The sequence below is a fragment of the Pseudopipra pipra genome, chromosome 3, assembly GCF_036250125.1.
Source record: "Pseudopipra pipra isolate bDixPip1 chromosome 3, bDixPip1.hap1, whole genome shotgun sequence".
Classification (NCBI taxonomy): Eukaryota; Metazoa; Chordata; class Aves; order Passeriformes; family Pipridae; genus Pseudopipra; species Pseudopipra pipra.
This window is the reverse complement of record NC_087551.1, coordinates 4,377,274-4,401,223: the sequence shown is the minus strand read 5'-3', so window position 1 is coordinate 4,401,223 and position 23,950 is coordinate 4,377,274. Positions and strand designations below refer to the sequence as shown.

The 23,950-nt window shown below is 43.9% G+C and overlaps 1 protein-coding gene and 1 long non-coding RNA gene across 4 annotated transcripts in view; one reads left to right on the top strand and one right to left on the bottom strand.

Moving 5' to 3' along the window:
* The window catches only part of PLCB1 (phospholipase C beta 1), a 334,660-nt gene extending 320,892 nt beyond the window's left edge, over positions 1-13,768 (bottom strand). For all 3 annotated transcript variants that reach the window (XM_064647501.1, XM_064647499.1, XM_064647502.1), the window contains exons 1-2: positions 13,513-13,768; positions 3,447-3,524 (exon numbers count right to left, since the gene is read on the bottom strand). In XM_064647501.1, coding sequence (XP_064503571.1) covers positions 3,447-3,524; positions 13,513-13,611 — 177 coding nt within the window. In that variant the 5' untranslated portion in view covers positions 13,612-13,768. The remainder of the gene's footprint in view (positions 1-3,446; positions 3,525-13,512) is intronic.
* A 140-nt stretch (positions 13,769-13,908) lies between these two features.
* LOC135410765 (uncharacterized) lies at positions 13,909-22,805 on the top strand. The gene is made up of 3 exons (XR_010428867.1): positions 13,909-14,242; positions 17,920-18,776; positions 19,444-22,805. It is a non-coding gene; the product is annotated as an uncharacterized LOC135410765 (long non-coding RNA).
* Positions 22,806-23,950: the final 1,145 nt, after the last annotated feature.

The following is a 23,950-nucleotide window of genomic DNA, read 5'->3' as shown; positions in this document are numbered from 1 at the left end:
ACCTAAATGGCTCCATCATAAAAGCAATTAGTTGCTTTCCTCCTTTTCTTGGGCAGTGTCAGAACTGCACTGAGACTAAGTGTCTTCTCCTAACATCCTTTTCATTGTGTAACATAACTTCCAGCTAAAGGATGCAAGATATTAATGCACAAACCAACTGACAACACCTATTTCTTCTCCCAGTCTGCCTATGCATTCATTAATATATTTATCCATAGCCAGAAACCACAGTCTCTCTGGCCTTGCTTTGCTGGCTTGGCTAAACACGCCAAACACTTCCAGCCTCCACTCATCTCCTGAGAAATGCCTTTGATTATCCCTCCCTTTTACTCCAGCAGACTTTTCCTTCACCTCATCAAGTTTGGATTTATCCTTCTTCAGTGCTCATGACCAGAATAACAACAAATGGAAGAAATGGGATTTTATTTAAAAAAAAAAAAAAAGGCAGCAAGGAATTGAGATAAGTTTTAGTTGGGTTGTAAAAATTTGACAACACAATGAATATTGTCTGGATTTGCTATAGTTAAGAAACCTTACCAAAACAATAAGATAAGTAACAGACATTAGCTTGTCACATTAATTTTCTTTTTTAAAACCCGTGTTGAGAATCATTCAAGTAATAATATGAAATCAGCCAGCACTCTGCAATACAGATGAAGAAAATATTCCAGAATCTTCAGCAACAAAAGAATTTCATACCGAAAAATACAATTAACATCAGAAAGCTGTCCTGCCATCTGCCTAAAACAAAATGGTTTGCATTTAATTCCTTGCTGTTATCAAGAAATAGCAAAATGCCATGTATGACTTGATTTTGGAGGATTACCTTGACTGATGACAGCAATATATGCTTAAATATGCACAAGCATTTCCAGAGGCAGGATGCCATGTTCCTGTTACCAAACTGCAAGATCAGAGCTCAAATGGACCTGCTGATCAGACCATCACACAAGCACTGCCACCTTTACAAACTTCCATGGGTGGGAAAGGTCTCCATGGGGCTACAAATACAGACCTGGGATGGTTCACTAGGAGCATGTGGCTCCTGCAGCAAACTAGGAAAATACCACTAACTTATTTATCAGAAAGCTACAGGGGACAGCAAGTCAGGAGTTCACACTGGTCACATCTGTAAAACTTCTTGGGTTTAAGGGTGACTCTCAGCAGCCTCTTTGACCCTCATCTGCTCAACTACAGCATTATCCAGGCTCACCAACTGGGACACAAACCCTGCAGGCAACTCACGGAGAGCTCCAAGGTGGGGTCAGGGACACCAACTGTACCAGGAATTTTGAGCTCTGGCTGCACAAAAAAACATCTGAAAGGCTGTCCAGACCCACTGCTAAACAGCACACACTACAGGTTATTTTCCTTTCTCTGCAACAGAGAAGAAACAGAAAGGAAGGGAAGAAGAGAAGCAGCTCAACTGGGCAAGGAGACACAAAAAGCTGCAGAGTTGCAACCACCAGCCCCTCAAGCTAAATAAAAGTTCAGCACAGAGGAGTGGTTTTTTTGTTTGTTTTGTTTTTCCCTCCCAGTGATTCAGGTAATTTTCGTGTAACTTGACTGATAAGGCAACAGCAACTAAAGGAGCCAGATTTTTGATTTAAACACCGTGCCATTATCCAGGCAGTGATTTACTGCTCTGCTCAGGCTCTGGCAGCCAGGACACACAAAGGGCTACAAAGACAACTGCTCCTCCTGCCTCACCTCCACACCTGCTTGGAGTCAGCTCCTGGGAAAACGTGTCTGCTCCAGGAAGCTGGCAGGCACCTCCTCCCAGTTCATCACTTGGTTTAGCAAGGCCTGTCTTTCCAGGCACGGAAAATAATAGGATTTCTTCATGACAAAAGCAATTGCTTAAAAGAATAACAACATGGGGAAAGAAGAGAAAGTGATCACACAGAGGCTGCATTGTCCTGGCATTTCTTCACATAGTTCCACTATCACCACAGGATCACTCCACACAAAGAGAAGGAAATTAAAGAGAATTTCCTATATAGCCTCCTTTATTCATATGTTTGCAATTTCACAATAAACATGAACCCAACCACGCTCTGTAAAAGGAGAAAAGGGCATTTCCTTCCTGGTCTGTGCACCATCAGCACCCCAATGGATAGAAGTTTACTCTCTTTAAATAGACACTGCTGGGATGGTGTTCAGAAACAAGCTTCACCTAGTTGTCATGAATTATTAACCAGAAAAAAAATCCCTCTCGTTGCTCCTTACAGAGGCTTGATTTGCAAGTTTAAAAATCAAACTGACACTTACTCCTCTTGTACAAACACCCAACCTTTAAAAAAGAAAAAAATGCCCTGAGCATTATAAATACATTTTTTCATGAATATGAGAACAACAATTCTATAAATAGCTATTCTTCACAGAACTGCTTCAAGACATTGTTTTTACAGACAACAGTAGGAAACTGAAGGAGGTCTTAGTGCCAAACATATTAAAAGTGAAATAAACTCTCCAATCAACTCTGGGTTTCCACTTATTATTACAAAGTTCGTGGCTATTTTTCAGCTCATACAATCAGTTTATGCAAGGGAAGGAACACACCAGAGGCCTGCTCTGTGTTCTGGCACAGCCACAGTGTGAATCAGTCCCAGCCTTCAGCTTCTGAGGGCAGCAATTTAACAGCTCTGGGACTGCCAAGAGATGAACCCTCCATCGCCCACCACGACCCTGCACAAGCACAGGCAAAGGCAGGATCTGTGCTACAACTCCACGAGAGGATTCCCAAATACACCGACTCCAAACCGAGCTCCATCTCCTCTAAAAAGCAACATGATTTAGTGCAGCAGCAAATGGTCTGTTCAGCCTGCACATTTCATGGGTGCTACCTCCTCAAGCTATTTTTGCCCTGGTATCTAAACTCAAAATCAACAGGAACTCCTGAAAAAAACAGTTCCCCAACTGGCAAACCAGGTTTCTGGAGCCAGAAGCACCAGTTTGGCAGATACTCCTCACAAGGCCAAAGCTCAGAGCTCACCACCAAGTTCTAACACCATTTCCAACAGGGAGCCAGTAGAAGAACTCAGTAAGTACTTCAAAATTCACCTGTAAAAAAAGGAGGAACTCATTCCCAGCTTTGATACAGTGTTTTGCTTCATGATTGCAACGACAGTTTACTCTTTTATATCTGATATGGTGTATAGAAGGCAAGAGAAACCACCACAGCATCACAGGCACATCCTTGCCTGCCCTTCCAAGGACAATTACACACCTCATTGGACATCAGATCACTGACATGGCTGGAAGTGACCAACTCTTCCATCCATCTCTCCAAGATTTGTGCACCAGGGATGAGCCACAGGCACGTTGTATTTGCTCCTGAGAGGAAGGTGTGCTGATGGAATGCTTGTGCCAGCCTCCTGATTCCTGCCCATCACACCACAACACGAAAGGAAGAACCATTCTGGAGCTGGAAGCTTTTCTCTTACCTTATTTTGATCTGTCCAGTAAAAGAAAAATCCTTGTGGGTCTGTTCTGAGAATAATTGGAGTCACAACAGTGGAGTCCTGGAAGGAAAAAGGACAAACAGGAAATCCATGTCAGCACACAGAACACATAATTATGCACAGGCTGCTCTGCCACCCTTGGTAATGAATTGCAGCATCCAGAAATTACCCTGAAGGGATTCAGGATCACTACTAGTAAGGTGTCCCTAAAGATTCAGTATCACCTGCCTTATCTCCATTTTTCAGACACAACATCTCTCCGTTACTGTGAAGGCAGCACTAAACTCCAGACTTGTCAGCACATGGAGTTAATCCAGAAAAGCTGGAAGCAGATGAAGTTAAACAGGCACAACACACTGACTGTCAAACTGGAGCCCACACAGCAGAGCACTCCAGTTATCAGGGATCCACTGCCCACCTTGAGACAACTTGACCTTCAGGTACCCATACAAGATAAATGCCTACAAAATTAATTTTACAAAGACTGAATTCACCTAGAAAACCTGAAATAGCATTTGCTACACTAAGATTTTTATCAATTACTTCCCATTCATATTTTTATTGTTTATATAGCTAAGCCATGAAAGTTTTAGTAGTGGGAACATATACATATATATATATATGTTCCATCTCATCAGTTAAACATCTGTCTAGTCTGGTAACATCCATAGCTCAGGTCATTTAAAACCAGGCACATCTCTAAGCACTCTGAGAGAGGCAGCCTTGTTACCTCCATATTTATGACTTCTGATTGACAGCAGGTACCTGACTCCAGAGATTCAGGCTCCAACCAAAGCCTTTTCCACAGGTGGGAGTTCATCCCATCCCTCACCCCTGGGATTCTCTGGTGCCTGACAATAATTCACACCACTGCAGCCTGGTCTCGCTCCTCTTCTATTTTTCATGACATCTGCAAAGACCAGCTCCCCACAAACCCAGGCTAAACATACAGCTCCTCCTCAAAAGGGATTTATATTTCTGTTCATATTTCTGTTCAAGCGCTACAGGTGTTTTACAGCTTTAGCCTTCACCTATTCCCAAACCATTAATATGTGAGGTAAATATATTCTTTTGAGGGGAAAAAAAAAGTGGGCTCTAATAGGTTCACATTTAAATCAAACATATTTGAGCATGGAGGGGTTTTTTTAAGTGCAAATAGAGTCGATCAAAGTGACATTATCATCAATAAATAAACCCCAACTTCTGCAAGTGCCATTTCTGATACAAGAAGACAATCAAAATCTGTAGAATCTCTTTTTCCCCCCATTTCTCCATAGTTTCTACCATCTTGTACACCTGAAAGTTGGGAATTGTTTGATACAGCAGGCAAATTTATTTTTAAAATATACCAGGCCCTGAAGAGACATTGAGTGGACCCACAAGCAGCTACAAAAGGGTTCTCAGACCTGTGCCATTTAAAAAAGAGGAAACAAACTGCTCTGGAAATATAACTCTCATTTTTTAGCTTATTTTGTGCAGCCTGTGTGCAAATAATTTAAAATGAGCAAAGATAAAGCCTACATGTCCTTCTCCCTTTGGATGAGATGTGTGCAACTTCAGAGGGAAAGAGAAGTGATGGGAAGCGGAGAGGAGCAAAGCAATTATCTCCAGGATTAACCAATTTGGCTGGTTAATCACTTCAAACCAGTTGCTTTAAGCCAAAGGTGTTTGGGTTTGCCTGAGCTATCAAAGCAATACTTTTGTAGGTGGGGGTTGTAAAACACTGACTGAAATCAGACTCAAAAAGCAGAGGATGAGGGGAAAGAGCTTTCAGTATCCATCAGGTGACACAAGGGAAACCTTATCATGACAGGGATAATGATGAGCCTTGGATATTTAAGATTCTCTGCCCCAGGAAGTTGTTTAGTTGTGGGGTTTTATTTTTAAATTAACTATACCCCTCTCACATTGGGCCCAGCACAATTAACTGAATGGTTTTTACATTCTGGATGTTTTATGTATTCTACAATCTAACTAGAACTGTTTTAAGTCTGTGCTACCAAATACCACAGTGTTCTGGGTGCAGAGAAATGGAAATAAACTTTCTTTGAGTCAGATCTGAAGGTCCCTCTCTTCACTCCACATTAACAGAGTCCTTTGTCACCTGGAACAGCTCCGTTGCTTTTATCCTACTCTGCAATCAGGGCTTGCAAAGGCAGCAGCAATCAAAAAGATACATGAAAACCCCTTTTTGCAGCACACAGTCGAGAAGAGCAGCAGTTCAAGGCTCCAAAATAGAAACTTGTTTCAACTAACAATTGTCTGGTTCGTTTATTTACAAACACTGCTGTACTATGTGTGGTTTACGACCCATAGGACGCCTGCAGTCATTCACGGGAGTGTTCTGAAGGCCATTAATTCAATTTTCTCACCCAAAGAGCTGCCCTCCTAACTCCCCTGAGCAGACTGACCAACCACGCACAGCTCTGAAGAAGCAGGTAAAGGGCAGGACACAACAGAGGGGGAGGAAAGAAAAACAGCAAACAAAACTTCATGGACAAGCAAATCAGGAGCAGACATTTGTGCCTTTGCTGATCCAGTCAGATCCAGAACACGAGACCAAAACATCAGTGTTGTACATCTCTAAAATTAAATTTCAATGTGTAGTAGGGGTATAGCTCTTACATTCCCCTGGATGTCCACAGTAAACAGCCCTTTGGGTAGGAGCCCCAGATTCTTGGGACACTTCCAAGTACACAAAAAAAAGAGGCTCAGGAGAAGATGACCAAGGCAAAAATCAGCTGTGACCAGAAAGGGAAGAGGAAAAGGAGAAAGGGTGTCCCAGTCACTGGTGCAAATGACTGTGGGTTATGAGGCTTTGTAAGAGCCACCCACGGGTGCCTGTGCCAAGCAGTGGCTCAGCTTCCAACAGATTCCTGCTGCAAATTCCTGGAATGACAGGATGGCCTGACAGTCCCAGTGTGCTGCACATCACACTGGGCCTAAACTTAAGTGAATAATTTTCCTGAAGGGCTTTTAATTCCACCTTTTTATTTGTTGACTTAGGGCCAATTCTCTACTTTCCTCCAATTCCACAGCCTCAAGTGAGTAATGTGGCTGTTCTATACTTATTCCATTAGGTTGCCTCCTAATTGGCTGTGCAACCTCAGGTCCTGCATTAGCAATATTCTTTGCCTTATACTTTTAAACAAAAAGCCTTCCAATTTATGCCCACAAAATGCCACGGAGAACTTTGGGATCCTTACCAAGCAGGCACAGAAGATCAATGGACAAATCTATAATTAAATACCTGCCAGGTAACTGTTTCAAGGCCTGATTTTTACTGTGGGTCCCCCAGACTACATCCAACATCAGCAAGCAAAAAGTGCCACCTCCCTTTTAATACTTTTATTTTTAACATTTTAATGCTACTTCAGCTGTTAGAACAGAGGGGGGCTCATGACACTGCCTTAAGCCAGGCTGTTGTTTCCTGGGCTTGCCTCAGGTTTCCAGAGACATTGAACATCCCCAAATATAACCTGAGAACTTTGACACACACCAGTGATTTCATTTGCTTGAATCTCCTGCTGGAGAATTTCTGCCAAGCTGCTTTCCAACCACAAAGCTAAGAAATACCAATTGTTTCTGGCAGAGGCAAAATGTTCTTCAGCATTTCTTTCACTTGGGCAAAGGGGCGTGGACTGTGGTTGAGCAAGTGTGGGGACAGCCCCGAAATGGAGCTCTCTTGACACCCAACGGATCCAGGGGATTCCAGGCTTGGGGAAGTGGAGAAGAAGGAATAGCAACACTCCAGTTCACACACAGGCAGCAGATGTATCAGCTGGAAATTCCATAATACACTGGGTGTACTCAGACTGGAACTAAGCAGGATGATCCAAACAATCAGGATTATGAAGTTCTTCAGGCTGACAGCTGAGCTACAGTGACAGGGAGAAAACCCCCATCCCACATGAACTCCTGAAATCATCTGGAAGGGTAAAGATGTCCTCCTCTGCTGAGGGCAGAAGAACCAAATCTGCCATGCAAAGCAAGAGTGCAAGAAGAAAATGCTGGAGAAAGTGAAATGAGTGGAAGTTGGAAACAGGATAAAAAAAAAAACAAAACAAAACAAAACTGGAATTGAGCCTACAAGACTCATAAAATGGAAGCCCACTTGTTCACCAGGAACATGCAGGAAAATATTCTTCTCTGTTAGAGTGGTTAAATCCTAGGGGAGCTTTGGTGATGGCACCACAGGACATGAGTCAATGTGCTGCTCAAAGTCCTGCAAGCTGACAGGAGCCACCCTGAGTGGGATTTGTTTCTCAGAAGTCTGTCCTACCCCGAATCATTTCTCAAGATGTCCCCACTCTTGGGCTAATTATACTCTCGCTGCCTGTAGTCTTGATTTGTCTGCAGGAGTCCTTAAATATTGCCAAGTACACAGAAAAAAGGAATGAAGGGAGAACTTTGGAACAAAAGTAGCCAAATGCCAAACAGGAAGATTCTTTTTCTCAGCCAGAGAGTTCTTGTGTGATGCTGAGAAAATCTCATTTAAGCCAGTCTGTTCATCAGCACAAGTGCTGCCTTCTGATTTTGAGGGAATACTGGAACTGAATTTCCACATTTCATCTTCTAATTTCCAGAGATGCTGAGCCCAAACTCATCTGAAGTCACTGGGGAGGCATCCTGAACATCTGACTGTGTGGTGCTGTGCAGGCTGGAAATTAGGTCCAAGGTATCTAATGGCAGATTAAAAATTTGTAGGTTTATATGTTGGTCTTTTTTTTTTGGACCTACAACAGCACAATTGGGAACACATTTTGTCGTCTAGTGGGCCTCGTGAAAATAAATTCAAAAGTGCTTATGAAGCATTTACTTTATAAAAGATAAAAGACTCCATAGTGATTAGTTAACTATTTGTTAACTATTTCACTACAACTTTTGTTAAAAAAAAACAAAAACAAACCAAAAAAGTCTTGAGCATTCAAACACTGAAGAGAAGAAAGCATCCAGTGCACAATCCAGATTCCCAGTTATTCTGGGAATAATTCTTTCACAAAGGATCCTCACTTATTTAGGAGTTGTTTTCTGGCTTTCACTTTCCCTACTATCCACCAACACTCCAAAGAGCTCTGATGCTACAATAACAGATGTTATCTATGATTTAAATATGTAAAGACTCCACCAGATCTTCCCAGACAGGCATCTCATTCTCAAATTTATTCCCCCCACACTAAAGTGATAAAGAGCTTGCTAATTGAGTTAAGTTAGGGCTTTCCCCTTTGATATATGTTAACTGTTAAAAATTTTATCTCCATCTATTCTCCTATGTTGCAAAAGACCAAAACCACAACTTCTTCTCGTTTAAGGTATTTCTATACAGCACAGAGCTGATATTTGTTTACTACATAAAGATCAGCAACAAAGAAGAGCCAGCAAAAACATTAGAACTTAGGGCTAATGTCTTCCCTCCAGACTGAAAACAGAAAAAAAAATAAACTCTCTTCAGCTTATTGTTTTACTTTATACACACAGAACAATGGCTGCTCATTTTTCATGGCCTCACTAATGCACTGGAGTGACAGGCTTGTGCAGCGTTTAAAAACAAACACAAAAAGGCAAGGGAAAAAGAAAGTCACTTCAGCATCAAGATCTTAAAACAACAACTCAAAACTCCCAGGTTGTTTATTTGTTTCATCTCAGCTTATCTATAATAACGATATTCTGATGTTACGTTTACTTCTAAGGTTAAAAGGGGATGTATCTCATGCTCCTGGTAATCTTCTCGAAGACTTTAAACAAATAAAGAAGGCTGCAAACATAACATTCACCATCTGAGCTCAAAAATGCTTTGTTAAGATAAAGTGCTCCAAGAGAAAGGCATTAAAAGAGAACTTAAAAGACCCGAATTTGTTTTTGCTGCTCACTGAGCAAGTGCTGCAGCCACTAAGCAATTCTACCTATCCTTCAGTAATCCAAAGTTTGGGGGGAAAAAAATGTATGGCTAGAAAATTGGAGTGATGGCCCTCAATTTGGGTAGTTACATTCCCTCACCAGCACACTTAACTCGCAAGTGAGTGTGTGAGCCACACACAGAGCCGGCAAAGTGTTTATGCAGAGTACACATTATCACCGGGGAAGATAAGGGAGCCTTTAAGCAGGAAATGAAAACAAATCTATTTCTGAATATGCCCCATCACGTTCGCTTGCTACAGTGGGCCAACTGCTGCTCTTAGAAAATATCAGGTCTGCTCTGGCTGTTGAGATGTTTGTTCACTCTGTTATGCCCACCTTGTTCCCACCACAGGTCAGAGAAAAACAGGGAGAGAAGTCAGCCAAGGCAGATTTCAGCCCTTCAGAAGTCAGATCAGTCCTGAGTGAAGTCACTCTTTATACTCCGGATTCATCACTCCTCTCCACTATCAACACATTCTGCTACATTAAGCTTAACCCCCTACCCAAAAAGCTTCACCCATGGGCTTAATTCCCACCTTTTTATTTATTTATTAAACTGCTGTAACAACTCTCATCAGGAAGAGCTATTACAACCTGGGTATCACTACAGCAAAGGGGAGCAGGTCAGTTCTTCCTGAAGCCTTCCCTCTCTCCAGGAACATGAGCACATCTGTTCAAAGCCAGAGCAGGAGTTAAGGGCTCAGTCTCTTCCCACACTAAGGGAGAAGAAGCTGTAGAGGTCCAACTGAAGAAATATGATCTGGAGAAGCAAGTGCTCAGCCAACTAACCATCTGGAACCAGGCACACAGGTGGATACATCCACAAAAAAAACGCCTAAGAAACCAGCCACATTCATCCTTCACCTGTTCCAACATCAGCTATTCCTGCCCAGTGCCTTGGGAAGCCAAACTCCACGTCAAGAGCAAGAGTTCTTTCTAAAATATGTTTTCCAACCTGTAATACTGTTACAGAATAAAACAAACAGTGTGAGGAAAGGCGAAGTTACCAGACAACAATAATCTGTTTGACTTTAGTGCTTTATACCCTGATCCCAAATGGAATTTGTGTATTAGACTGTATTAGGCATTGGGTGGTGTGAGCACTACCACATCCAATCCTGAGGCACAAAAGAGGGACTTGTCTTGCAAAGCCAGAAATTTTTAACTGATCCTATTGCTCGTACAACTGAAGGTGGTCTGCAAAGGAAATGGAATTTTAAGCTTTCCACCTGCCTGTATGTGATCTCGAGGGGCTGACATAACCTCCCTCTCTCCTCTCAGCAAAGCTCAGGCCAGGCATTTCTCTCTCCAGCTGGATCACCACCACAGTGCTGAGGTTCATGTGTGACATGCAGCAAACTCCACTGCTGTTCCTCAGAGAGGGAGTCCATGCAAACCATCAGTACCACACCTCTTAGTGCCTCAGAGTTCCTGATCGGGCACAGAGGCTCAGGGTGGGATACCAATGTGGGGGCTGGTTTTAAACTCTCTGTCACTCCAGCTTTTGTCCCTGTTCTGCACAGCACAGCATCCTTCTCAAAGCTGGCAAGTACATTCTTTAACAACCATTGCTTCAGACACCATGAAATTCCTTACACGCCTCTCATGCTCTGCTTTAAATCCTCCCAGCATTCCCATTTAAAAAGGCCGCTGCTTTCCAGTGGTTTAGAACTCAGCTGGAAAAATTTTCCTTTGGGCTGAAAGTTGGTGCAAGTCATAAGAATTCACAAACAACACTTTGGCTTCACGAAACACAAAGGCAAGTCAATAGGACCATCTTTAAACTGCAACCCAAAGCAGCAGGGAAGGGAACGACAAGGACCATCTTTAAACTGCAACCCAAAGCAGCAGGGAAGGGAACGACAAGGACATGCTTCAGAGAGGAACAAATGTTGCCCCAGTGCACATGGAAGAGCTCAACTCCTGCTCTCACTCCCCCAGTGAAAGGAAAACGGTGCATAACAAACATCAGCACGTGAGCCTGGCTTTTCTGAGCAACCCTGGGAGCACAGCAGAGCCCAAATACTCGTTATGGTCAATCCTGTTTTACTGTTCCGTGCTGCAGTTTACTATTCCTCGTTAGAGCCCATTGTTTCACTGGGGAGGTTGTGCGTGCCTGTTTACATGACACACCACAGAGGGTCACATTAATAATCATTTTTTAAAACCCTCAAGCAGAAAAATTTCCTGGAAAACAAAGGCTCTGAAGTTGGTTACTGGCTGCTCAATAGCAAATACTTTGCAAAGTCATCTAACATGAATTTGTGTGAAGATCTTTTTTACGGCCAGCATAGCAAAGAGACACACTTTCCTTGAAATCTTGGACTTTGTGGGGCTTCCACTGCTGAGAAGAAACACTGTGGGCAAGACAGGGAGGCTGAGGGGCAAGAAATGTGCAGATACACACACAGTGCACAGACAAACACGAGTTAATGCCAGAATTCTTCATAAGAGTGTAGCTAAATACGCATCAACTTTCACAAGATTGCCAGCAAAAGCCTGAAATGCACATCTTTTGCTAGAGTTTAGCTATATTTTATTACCGTAGCCTTTAGGTTTACAGTTTTTAATCTTTTTTCTGCTATTAGTCCATAGCAGACAGGTTAGTCACTGAACATCCACTGTGTATGGAGAATACCTCTTCTCCTCCTGATTCTATGGGTACAATACATAGAAACAGCACTTAAACTAGTAATTTAAACTGCTGCCTGATAGCTTGGACTGTCAGTCTGGAGATTTCAATCACTTGACCTCTGCATAGACCTGTGGAAGTTTCTTGGTAGCTTCCCAAAAATAAAACAATAACTGCAGTGACAAGGCTGAGGTTGCGCTGCCTTTTCCTATCCTAAGGAAAATGTCAACCGCAAGAAAACATTTTCCCAGGCAAGTCATTCAGGCTTAGTTCCTGAACATAAATAACCTGTATCAAGCCAATGTTTACTACCGTGGACAAGGTCAGTTTGCCGAGCCTATTAAAGCTGTGTTTGCTTATTACTGTAAATAAAATTTCACACAGCAAGTTCGGCTTCTTATGTTCTCTCTCTCTCTCTCCTTGAGAGCGTTTTATGACAGGTTTATAGGGGTCAGGCTTACACATTTGCCATTGCTGGAAAGCAGTGGCAAAATAGCAATATGTAACAAGAACACTGGTTACACATGAACTGCTCCTTCTCCCTCTCTGTTGCTCCTCCAGTTGTTGCTGTGGATGTTTTTAGCACACCCAAAGTCCCAGCAAAAATATAAGAGCACTCAAAACGAGTCATCCTCAACAATTCTGATGTTCAGACTGCCTGCCTTCCTTCCCAACCATTTCTCTACCACAGCTCGAGTCTCTCGTTGCCCCTGTGTCTCCAGACAGACCTTTTGGGGCACCTGCTCCTCCGTGCACAGCTGAGACACGAACCCCCGATGCTGTACGGCAGGAGCAAGGCTAGCAGAGGACACAACGGGCTTTGGGGAACGGAAAACTAAATAAAGAAAAGTTCCCTTTCTCTGAAACTGTCCCGGACACAGTCGGCACACGAAGAAGGAAATTCCAGCTGCTGAACAGCTGTGCTACCGAAGGTGAAGTGGAAACCACACTCCTTCCCTATGTGAGGCAATGCAAGTGTAAAGGCTTGGGAAGCAGCAAGTGGTAAAGGTAAAGCAGATGATTTTGAGGCAAGAAAGGAGAGAGGAAGATGAACGAAGGTACCAAAGCTGTGAGCCCTGGGAGAATGCATCCAAGGGCTTGACAATCCCACCAGAGAGAGACGAGGACAGGAGCCAGAAAGAAGAGGAGCTGGGAGAAGGAGACGGGAGATGAAAGAACAGGTTGAAACAACTATGTTACGAGGACAGAGGTGGCAACATGCACACTGAAACACGGGAGGCGGGAGAGGCAGGCGCTCGCTAAAGGAGGCAGCACAACACGGCTCGCACCGGGCAAGCGAAAGCAGACCGGGGAGCCTTCGGAGAAAGTTTGCCCGGCCTTCGGCCGCCGGTCCCGGACGGGGACACCCATCGCCCGTCCCCGGGGTCCCGCACCTGCCCTCCCGCAGCGGGCAGGGCCGGGGGGCCGCAACACGTGCACCCGGAGCCCCGTTACGGATGGATTACAGCCGTGCCCCTGCCGGGGGAAGCGGGGTAAGGGAGGGGGGGTGGTACTCACATCGTCCCATTTGACGAATTTGACGCCTTTCTTGAGGGTGTCGGAGACGCAGACGGGTTTGAGCTGCAGGGCGTGCACCCCAGGCTGAGCCCCGGCCATCGGCCCCGCATGGACGCGCCGCTCGCCCGCGGCGCGGCCGCTTCGGGAGGGACGCCGGAAACCCGGGAGCGAGGCCGGCAGGGAGCGCCCGGAGCGGGCAGGGAGGCGCTGCCCGGCCGGCGAGGGCGAGACGACGCTTCACTGGCGCTCGCCCAAGGAGCTGGCGCGGCGGCGGCGGCCGGGGCGAGCCATGCGGCGGCACATCCTCTATATATCCTGGCTATACCGCCCGCCCGCCCGCTCCTCGCACACACGCGCACGCACGCAGGGCACGGAGCCGCCGCGCTGCCCGCTCCGCTCCCTCCCTCCCTGCCGCTCCTCCTCCTCCTCCTCCCGCCCCGCCAGGCTCGGCCCCCGAGGTTCCCCCGCGCCCAGGGCAGCGCCGGCGGCACCGCGGCGCCACCTCCCGGTACCACCGGGGCGCACAGACCGCCTGACCCCCAGCGGGGTCGGGCCCGGGCAGCGCTCCCGGCTCTCCCAGGAGGGCAGAAGGACGGCAGGGAGGCGCTGGGAATGCCAGATCCATATCCCCCCGCCGCGGGGCTGCGGCACCCCCGCGAAAGGCCCGAGAAGGGAGCGAGGGTGAGCGGCCGTGTGTCCTGTCCTGCTGAGAGACGTGGATGCAAAAAGGGTGAGTGCAGGGGGACCGAGTGCAACGTCACAGAATCACAGAATCCTAGAGTAGTTCGGGCTGGAAGGGACCTCTGGAGATCATCCAGTCCAACCTCTCTACCCAGGCAGGGTCACCTGCAGCAAGTGACACAGGAACTTGCTCAGGTGGGTTTGGAACATCTCCAGAGAGGGAGATTCCACACCCACCGTGGGCAGCTGTTCCAGTGCTCTGCCACTCTCAACATGAAGAAGTTCTTCCTCAGGTTGAGGTGGAACTTCTCGCGTTTTAGTTTAGTTTTAGCTTTGAGGGAATAGTTACAGCAAAAGCAGAGCAGAAGGGCAGCGCTGGGCCTGCACAGTGATGCCAAGACTCTTAAAGAGAGCAGCACAAACAACTCCCAAAAAGGCTCTCTGCTTTAAATACACAGAAACTGCTTCACCAAAGCTTTTTGCTTTCATAGGATGAAGGGGCTTCCTCAGAACAAAGGCACATGACTTTAATTCAGTTTTAGGAATACTCAGTTCAAAAGGCATAAAGATGGCAAAACATCCTCTTGCCCAGAAAAATCCTAAATCCAGAAGTTTAAAAGAAAGGTTTTTGAAGAACAAAGTCAGATGTGCTCCACCAATGACCTTCTCTCTGGTTGTGGCCCTGTGCAGTCACAGCAGTGATAAAGCATCAGATGACACAGCACAGGAGATTTCTAATTTCTCTGTCAAGGTTTCCAATTGACCCTTAGGATTTCAGGGCAGCAGGCCAAGCTTATCCTACAGACAAAGTCAACCATGTAGAAAGAAGGTCTTTGAAGAAAAAAGTTGTTTAGTTTGGAGGAATGGTATTTCAAAACAGCTCTAGGTAAAAATATATACAATCTAAATTGGAAGATGTTTGCTTGGGTTTTTTTAATGAAAAAGCTACAAAACTGACATATTTGTCTCCTGATCTGCTCTTTAACAGAGTTGTTAAAGCTTTTCCTCTGTGCCTCTTGCAAATTCTCCCCCTCAATGAAAAGCTTCTCCTTGCCTTCAGTGGGAGATGAATCTGCAGCATCCACATTCCAAGGCCAGTTAACCCACTTGATCTCTTTTTTTTATTCTTATTAACCTTGTGTAAATGTGGGTGTTGCATCAATCAGGAGGAAAGCCAGCTCTGTGGTGCTGTGCTTTCACTTCCATTCATTTGCCACGACTTAAAGGAACAATAACAAATTCTGAGTTTGGCCACACTGATTTTGGAGTTGCTCAGTGACGGGGTGAAGGAGAGAGATTTTCAGGATCATTTTCACAACTGGCTTCTCATCTCAGCATATAGTGTACAAAAGAATAACAAAAAAATATTAAAATGCTCAGAAGACAAAAGCAAAGAGCACAGATGCTACAGTGCTTATCCATGATCCCTTCAGCACTTGCATTCGCAGCAGTCCACCGAAATCAGACCTTGGGAAGACGTAAAGGTGCCATGGGTGGTGCCAACTCTGTGGCAGTTCTCAACAGGTCCATAATCCACTTTCACTTGGCCTGGCCTCATTTACAACCTTTGTTAGGGAAAAACAGTCTCAGTTTTTGATGATCCCCTCAGGATTCCTGATGAATCCTGGCAGTCACTGATCTGAACACCGAAGAGCTGGGCCTATAGATCAGGACAGGCTCTGGTAGCAGTGTCTGGCATGACAGAAAGGAAGGATTGTCTGCAGCAATTTGGAGGCTTTTCAGCCTTGAGTATTCTCATCTGATGGCATCTGGCTGAAGAGAAACATGCCTTTTATATGGCAGATATCTAATGGATTTTGCATCAAAAGGAAGCAGCAGCACAATAGGAAATGGCACTATGACTGTGCCTTTTAAACAACAGCTCTGCAAAGTGCTTATGATTCAGCCTGTGCTGAAATCAGTGGGAATTTGAATTTCAACCCAGCTAGTTGGCTTCTGTGTTCTTGCTAGTGCTTCACTAGCATCTGCTCCAGCTAGGAGCACATTTCTTGGTACATAGTATGTATTGCAAACACAAAAATTCAGCGTGTGTCTAAATCTGAGCTTCCTTTTCCACGAAGCCTGGGATTGGTGACCTGGAAACCAGCTACACTCAGCAGGATTGTTACACCCAGAAAGTACAAAGGTCTTATCATCAGATGATTGGACCAAGTCTGGCAAAAAAAAGAAGCAGGCACCTTCCTCCAAGTGTGCCATAAGCCTCAGCAAACATCTAACATATTATGTACATTTTCTACTTCTTGACTCAGCCCCTTTCAGCTCCAACAGTGAAACAAAGACCTGCTGTTAGAAAAAAAAAAATCTCAATGGGCTAATTCAGATAGTTATTCCAAATTGTACATTTCAGATGTGGCACCTGCTGGCCTTATGTTGCCGCAGGAACTATTTCTGGATGTTTTCATTGCTGCAGGTTCAAAAAAAAAAATCTCAGCCTGCACAGCAAAATGATTGCCTCGTGTAAGTAATACGAGTTATTTGGATGCAATATATCCATAAAGCACTATTTTTTATGTAATGGCCTTAGGTACCAGTATTTCATTTCCAGGGGACTGAGTACACAGAATGTTTTAGATACACATCTGAAAATGTGTGTAAACAAATAGGGCAAAGGAGCAGTAACTGATTTAAATAACAGACAGCATTGATCAAAGTCAGGTCAAATGAAGACACAGCAAAAGCTACGCTGCAAGATTGTATCATGAGGTGATACAAGAAATGCATTAAAAATTCATTTTAGTATTTTAAAGTTGATTTCAGAAAAATACATATCAATTTTCTCCATGTCACTTGCTATCCTGATTTTATTGGTGTAAATCTAGATTTTCAAAAGGAGCAGGGCCTCAGCCTAGAAAATGCTTCACTGCAAGCGGTGGACTGAACATACCAAGAATTAAACATAAGTGGCAAGTGTTTGCAGGAGTTGGGGTTAAAGATATATTTCTGGTGGAGCTGAGTTTATCATCCTAATTGCATTTTAAATTGGGTCAAACGATACTTTAATTATCAGTGGGAGCAGGATCATTAAGTTCTACGGAACAATTCTCCAGCAAGGAAATATAGAAAATTTGACCCGGTCTTTCTGATCAAAGCTCAGTCCTCCTGATAAAAAGCTCCTTTCACGTCACCCAGACAGGACAACTCAAACCTTACCAGTGAGGCAAGTGGCACAAGGTGTAGCAAAGCTGCTTTGTGACTGTTGTGTAAAGAAATGAAAGCTACCAAACTCAAAGTCACTCATTTACTAAAAGAATTCAGCTGTTAATACCTCAAACTCTCGGCCAGTGGCCACTGGAATCTGTTTATGTTTGATCTGATCCATTTACTAGATGTCATATGTACAGAACAGCAGTCAGATACAGCCTTTATCTTTATGAGGGAGACTGATAAGTTATGTGGCACAGCCACTCCATCAGGTGACTCTTCAAGAGTGAATATAAAAATTCTGGCACACAAACCACCACCATAGCAACAAAGACAGCCTGGCAACAGCAGCTGCTGCTGCACGAAGAGAAACTGGAAGGGGAGGGGAAAATCTCATACAAAAGTCCATTTCCTGTTGAAATCATTAGAATCACAAATGCCTTCAAGAACTGGGGGAATACAGATGAATGCACGATGTTGGAAACCACTACACAAAGAGTGTCTGTGTGGATATGAAGTGGCTGGGTCACTGCTACAACTCACTGGGGCCATATTTTATTCCAGATGGATTGTCCTGATACACAGCTGCATCTAGGGATCTGTGCCACAGGGAACATCCCACAGTTCTCCATACAACACCCTATGTGAGGAAGAATGGCTTGGATAGGAGATACTGGGGAACAGAATTCCTCACCCACTGGCACCTGAGACCTCCACCCTGAGTCTTCACTCGTCATGGAAGGATTAATTCAGTACTGGGGCAACCAGCAGAGCTCTGAGCACTTGCTTTTCACAGGAGCATTTCATGTGTAGAACCAGCAGCTGAAACTGAGCCCCAACACTCCCCACCTACTTAACCTCCAGGTTATTAAAAAAAACTATTACCAGCAGAACACTAAATGACTGCAATACTTGCAACATTTAAAATTACAAGTCAAAAAGTCAGTTGCTGCATTCCCTAGAAAGTGTTAACTCGCCCTTTTTATGTACTGTAACCTGTTCTTGCTTCCCTGTTGAGTTTATAGCATAATACACTTTTTTGCAGACTGTTAAAACCGCTCCATAAAACACCCGACACGTTTAACAATGTCCAAGTTAATTATGAAAGATTTCATGGCCTACCAGGTTTGTTAAATCACAGCTGGTGTAAACCACCAAAGGTCCACTGACTTCAAAGCTGTGCAGTTGTTTATGCCAGTGTAATAGCTGCATCTTTGCCCTTTTTATTTTCTTCTAGCTCTCAGCTTCTGTCCCAGAACCCCATATAGGCACATTAGAAGCAACTGGAAAGCAGACTCCCTCACCTGCTTCAGTTTACATCCCAGCTGAGCTGTGAGCTGAACTGAAAGTCAAGAGCATTAAATGGGGTGCAAAGCAGAAATTGCCTTGGAAATCCCCAGAAATTCTGTGCTCTGAACAAGGTAGGTGCCACATGAATGGGACCTTTGTGCTTCATGCAAAGAGGACACTGCTGGCTTATGCTTTTCTGAACATTAGAGATCTCCTGGTATCTTTTGGAAGCACAGTGAGAGTCAGTGTACACTCTCTCTGGATTCCCCTCCATAATTCCCACAAAGCTATTGCATGTATTGCTATGACAGAACAATATTTTCCTTTCAGGAACAAGGGAAGGAGCCCTCAGCTGCATTTCCCATCACCGTGGTGGAGTCATGTCCCATGGCAGCTGATTAATTTAGGTCTAGCTTACAGATTTGGTACAGTTTAAAAAAAAAATATATTAAAGCTGGCAGCAGGATGGATTGTCTTTAGAAAGGATGTGAGTCTGAAAAAATGAGTTCTGTTCCCAGATCTGGCCCAACCCTCTTTCCTTGAACTCAAATGAATCCTTCAGGTCCCTCTAGAAGACTCGTGCCCATTTCACTCCTCAAGGATGGCAGCCCAGAATGTGCCTGCCCTGCATTCTGGGCATCACCAGAGCACCCAGCAGGTGTTACTTCATTTCCATTCAACCTTTATAGAAAGAGGTTTATAACTCTTTCAAATGCTAAAGAGGAGAACATTTGTGTTCAATTTCTTGCACTGGAAATTTGAAATTTTGAAATGCTTTCAATTTATTTTTTTTTTTAGATTTCCCAAGTGCTGTTTTGTCTTCTGATAATCCTCACAAGTTCAGCCAAAAAGATTTTGATGATGTACCTAACCTTGAAGCATCTCTGGAGATTTTCTGGCTTGTGATAACCCGCTAACATTTTTCTCTATGCTGCTTTCAGAAATATTCTTGTAATACACAACCCTGAATCACCAGACTTTCATTACCATCCTATTTTACAGAAGTTGCACTTGTAAAGGGTGAAGTTCCACAGCTGACAAAACATTAGTCACAAAGCAATAGAACACCATTTACCTAGTTGCTCTAAAATATGTTTCTAAAACTTGGAGCAATTTTGCTGTGATGTAAATCTTTGAGCCACAATACCTCTTGGAATGATTTGTTAACTCTTAATGGGAAAAAAGAAAACCAAACAGAACTGTTACATTTCAGAGAAGCTTGTTTGAATTTAATTCTCTTCTTAATGTTGCTCATCTGAAAAAATAACATGGATAATGGAAGGAAGAGCCTGTTAGTCTCCTACAATCCATGAGCTGCCTCAGCACAACTTCTGAAGTCAATCTAAGAACAAATGTCCTCCATGCTCACAAAGCTCAAGCTGAACCACAGAAGCTCAAAGCTATTCTGGCCTATCCAAACTCTTATGCTGCTTAATCAATGATTATAATAAGCATTTCCCAACATCATTCTCTTGAAAAAAACCCCAAAACAACAGAGCAGCATTCTCCAGGAACTAAGAGCAGCCTGGGATTTGGGATTTAGGGGAGAGCTACAAACGGCTCCACTGATGGTCCTGGCACTCTGAGGCAAGGAAAGCACTCAAGGGTAAAGCACTTGGCTGTCTGGGAGGCAATCTGCTCTAACAGGGTGCCTGCTGAGCAATCAGAAACAACATTTACCAACCTCCCCACCAGAAGACATTGCTAGAAGCAAAAAGACATTGTCAGAGAAAGGTAGGAGGCTAAACAGAGGAGGAAAAATGGCTTTTATGAGACCACCACGGGCTACACGTTGGTATTTATCAGCAAAACAGCCAGCAGGAGGAGGAGAGGGAGAAACAGCCAATGTTTGGCTATTCCAGAGTATTCCTTACTCCCCTTCCCTATCAGACTTCAATCTCCACAACACCCAAAAGTCCTCTCATTTTAGGAAAAGGGAGATGAATGGGACTAATGGGTCAAAGTGAGAGGGCCCAATCACACTTTGGTTATAGGCATTCCATAGCTGTGGTGAGAGTTCAAACAGGCCCTTGGAAAGCAAAGAGCAATTTATCTTGCAATTGTCTTTTTATGGGATTATGCAAGGGTTTCGATGAAACAGCTGATGATGAATTTAGGTTTCAACACTCGTTTTCCCAGCGGCCTTGTAAATATATAAAAGGTCGTGACACAGTTGGAAAGAAGGAAGAGCAATTATTGTAAAGAAAGCTCATGCTCCAGAGCAGCCAGCAGCTACAGAACTACAAGCACAAAGCTAAGAGTGAACATCATAGATTGAAATAAAAAGATACCTTGACTTCTCTACACACAGTGGGATTTGCAGCAGTCATAGGGAATACCTGGCATGTGATCATTTGAATTAATATTCCCTTATCAGTGTTCCCACTATTTCACAGACTATCTGCAAGCAGATGTACTTTAACTGACATCTACATTCAGATTAATTTGGTAAGCAAATTTATTTTTTCAGCAGAAAAACCAGGAATAATAGATGTCATTTGCTTTTACAGTGCCAAGAAGATGTTAAGTGATTTATAAACTTGTAATACACCAGGAATTCAAGCAGGAGTGTGGCCTTGTTTTGCCTGTACACATTTTGAGAGGTTGGGACTGTTTGTTACCATCCAAGTCAGTGACACAGAAAGGAAGTTGCTCAAAATGAGCATTATCACTCCCCTAAGAGACCACGATCTTACAAGAAGCCTTAGACAAGCTGAGACCAGAGTCCAGATTTCCAAGAAACCTAATCAAATACCATGTTCTCCTCCGTGCCTCACAACACTGATAAAAACAAAAAGAGATATTTTAGATATGATGCAATAGCAGGAATCAGAGCCTTGTAGGGTGGGGGAAAGGATCTTGTGATCAGTGTCATATAAACATCAATCAGTGGCTGGTGTTTGATAAATATTGGTATATTTTATTGTCAGTAAAATCCTAGTCATTGATACCATCTCCAAGCTGGCATAATAGGAGTTATTTTTGAAGGAGGATTGGAATTAAAGCATAGCTGTGTTGCAGACTAGTTCAGGAAAAGTCCATAAAATAGAGGAGAAACAGGAACGTGACTTCAGCTTGGCATTTCAAAGTCATCCCAAATTCAATAACATGAGCTCATCACCACGGAGCCAGAGCATGTCAGTCCTGCTGCAAACCCAAGTGCCTGATCATGTACAGCCCTGATCCTCCTTGGCACTTCCCTGATTTCCTCGGAGCTGGAGGTACTGATTGCTTTCGGGGATCGGTTCATAAAAGGGGATTTTCACAGGCAGAAATGGGACACGGGAGCTCAAGAGGCCCTTAGCACGGGCCTTTTTACATGGAAATGAACGATTAGAATCTGTTTTTGTCAGGAGATACAAAGTGCTGCCGTGTGACTGCATTCTCACAAAGGGTGGCTCTGCAGCCTGGGAAGCAGTTATTCCAGAGTCAGAGCTCCTTGCCTTTTCCACCGCTGTTCACCAGGGAAAACCTCACCTAAAATAAGGACCTTGCAAGCTATATTTAATATCTAATTGCACCATATAACATTGCCTTAAAAAATGCCAGCTTTGTTGTAGAAAAATAGAAACCACAGTAAGTTTTGGCAGTGGGGACACAGGTATTGGTTTGGGACAAGTTTACTTCCCCGGTAGAAAACTTTCCTTTTAACAATTTCATGGAAATAGTCAGGCCTTTTAATTATATAAAGTGGACTAGAAAGGTGAGGAACTAAATGAACTAAGTCCCAAGATTCCATGACTCTGTGGCCTTGACTTTTCTATAGGGAAATTCTCCACACCTGAGACCTCCTTACTTAATATTCTCAGCATCTTCCTACACCAGGGAAGTACATGGACATCTCAGCCCATCCCCAGGCCCCAATATTGGACATCAGAGCAGCTCATTACTGAAACACCAGACTGCTAATACAAGGGAGTAATTCCAGTCAGCATGTGGGAGCATGGAAGGACTTCTGGAGTCAACTAGCAAGTTCAACCCAAACTGCCAAGATAAAAGACTTATTTTTGTACAGCAGGATAACCCAGCAGTGCCCTAACAAACTACACTCACTGGTAGGAAATGGCTGATTTCCAATATGCCACCAGTCTCTTGATTTCCTTCCTGAGCTATTTTGGGATATAATGGATCCACGCAGACTTTGGAAGATTTTAAAGTCCAAAGAAAGTTTTAGCAGCTTTGAGAATCACAGAATGGCTTGGGTTGGAAGGGACCTTAAAGACCATCTAGTTCCACCACAGCTAAAAGGGTAATTATCTGAGAAATACAGTTTATTCCTCCATTAGCAAAGAAGGCATTTCAAATAAAACTAGGCTGTGCTGGTTGCTGAACCATTTTATGTCCCCTGTTCTCATGCAAACATCTTTTGCAAGAATTAGCATTTGGGGATAGTATTTTCTCAGCATGTTGTTGGGGATTTTACAGGAACATTGAGTACAAGCACATTTTTAGGAGCTTTCTGAGGCATGAGAAAGGGAATTGAGAAGCTTTTTTCCCTTTATGTGGATAAAATTAGCGATGTAGCTATGTTGTACCCATGCATGTACACATTCCTACTTATATTAAACTAAAAATACTATGTTTGAAGCATGGCATACAAGTCTGCCTACATGGAGAATTAGACCTCATGTTGAAATTTCTTCTTAATTTTCTAAATCAAGTTATTTGAAACACTGTAAGTTTTCCACAGAAGGGGTATTTATTTTCCTCTCTGCAATGCTTAAATCCTCAAGCCCAATTAGAGCTCCTTTTGCCAACCTCTTAAAAGCCATTTCTGCCATTAAAAGAAGCAGCCTGCTGGACTGCAGCAAGGCCAGCAGATAAATCCCTGCTGAGAGCAGTTCATGGGGCTGTTGGGTTAGGAAACCACTCCCCACCACTTCCCAAATGAAACAAAAGCCATCCATTCTTCATTTCCTCCCTCCTGCTCTGAGGGAGGAACTAACCCTTTGCCTCAGCTCCACCTTTACCTGTGGCCTGCACCTCTCAATTCTCAAGAGCTGGTGCAAAAATTGGGATGTATTCCTGGCCATGCTCTAGGAATAGTGGGGAGGTGCTGGGATTAGTTGCCTTCTGTAATATGAGTGACAGGAGACATGAACTGGCCTTGCCTTTTGGTGCTTAAAGTAGCTTTGTTTTCCATATCTCTGCCTGAAGTTACCAGGAGGTTGGATTTTAATCATTGCAATGCACAGCTGTTACATCTGCAAAAAGTTTTTGCTGTATTCCCAAGGAGAGGTTTTCTTGCTTCACCAACCAAGTTAAAGTGAGTGAAAGGATGCCTGTTAGGATAACTGGGGGAAGT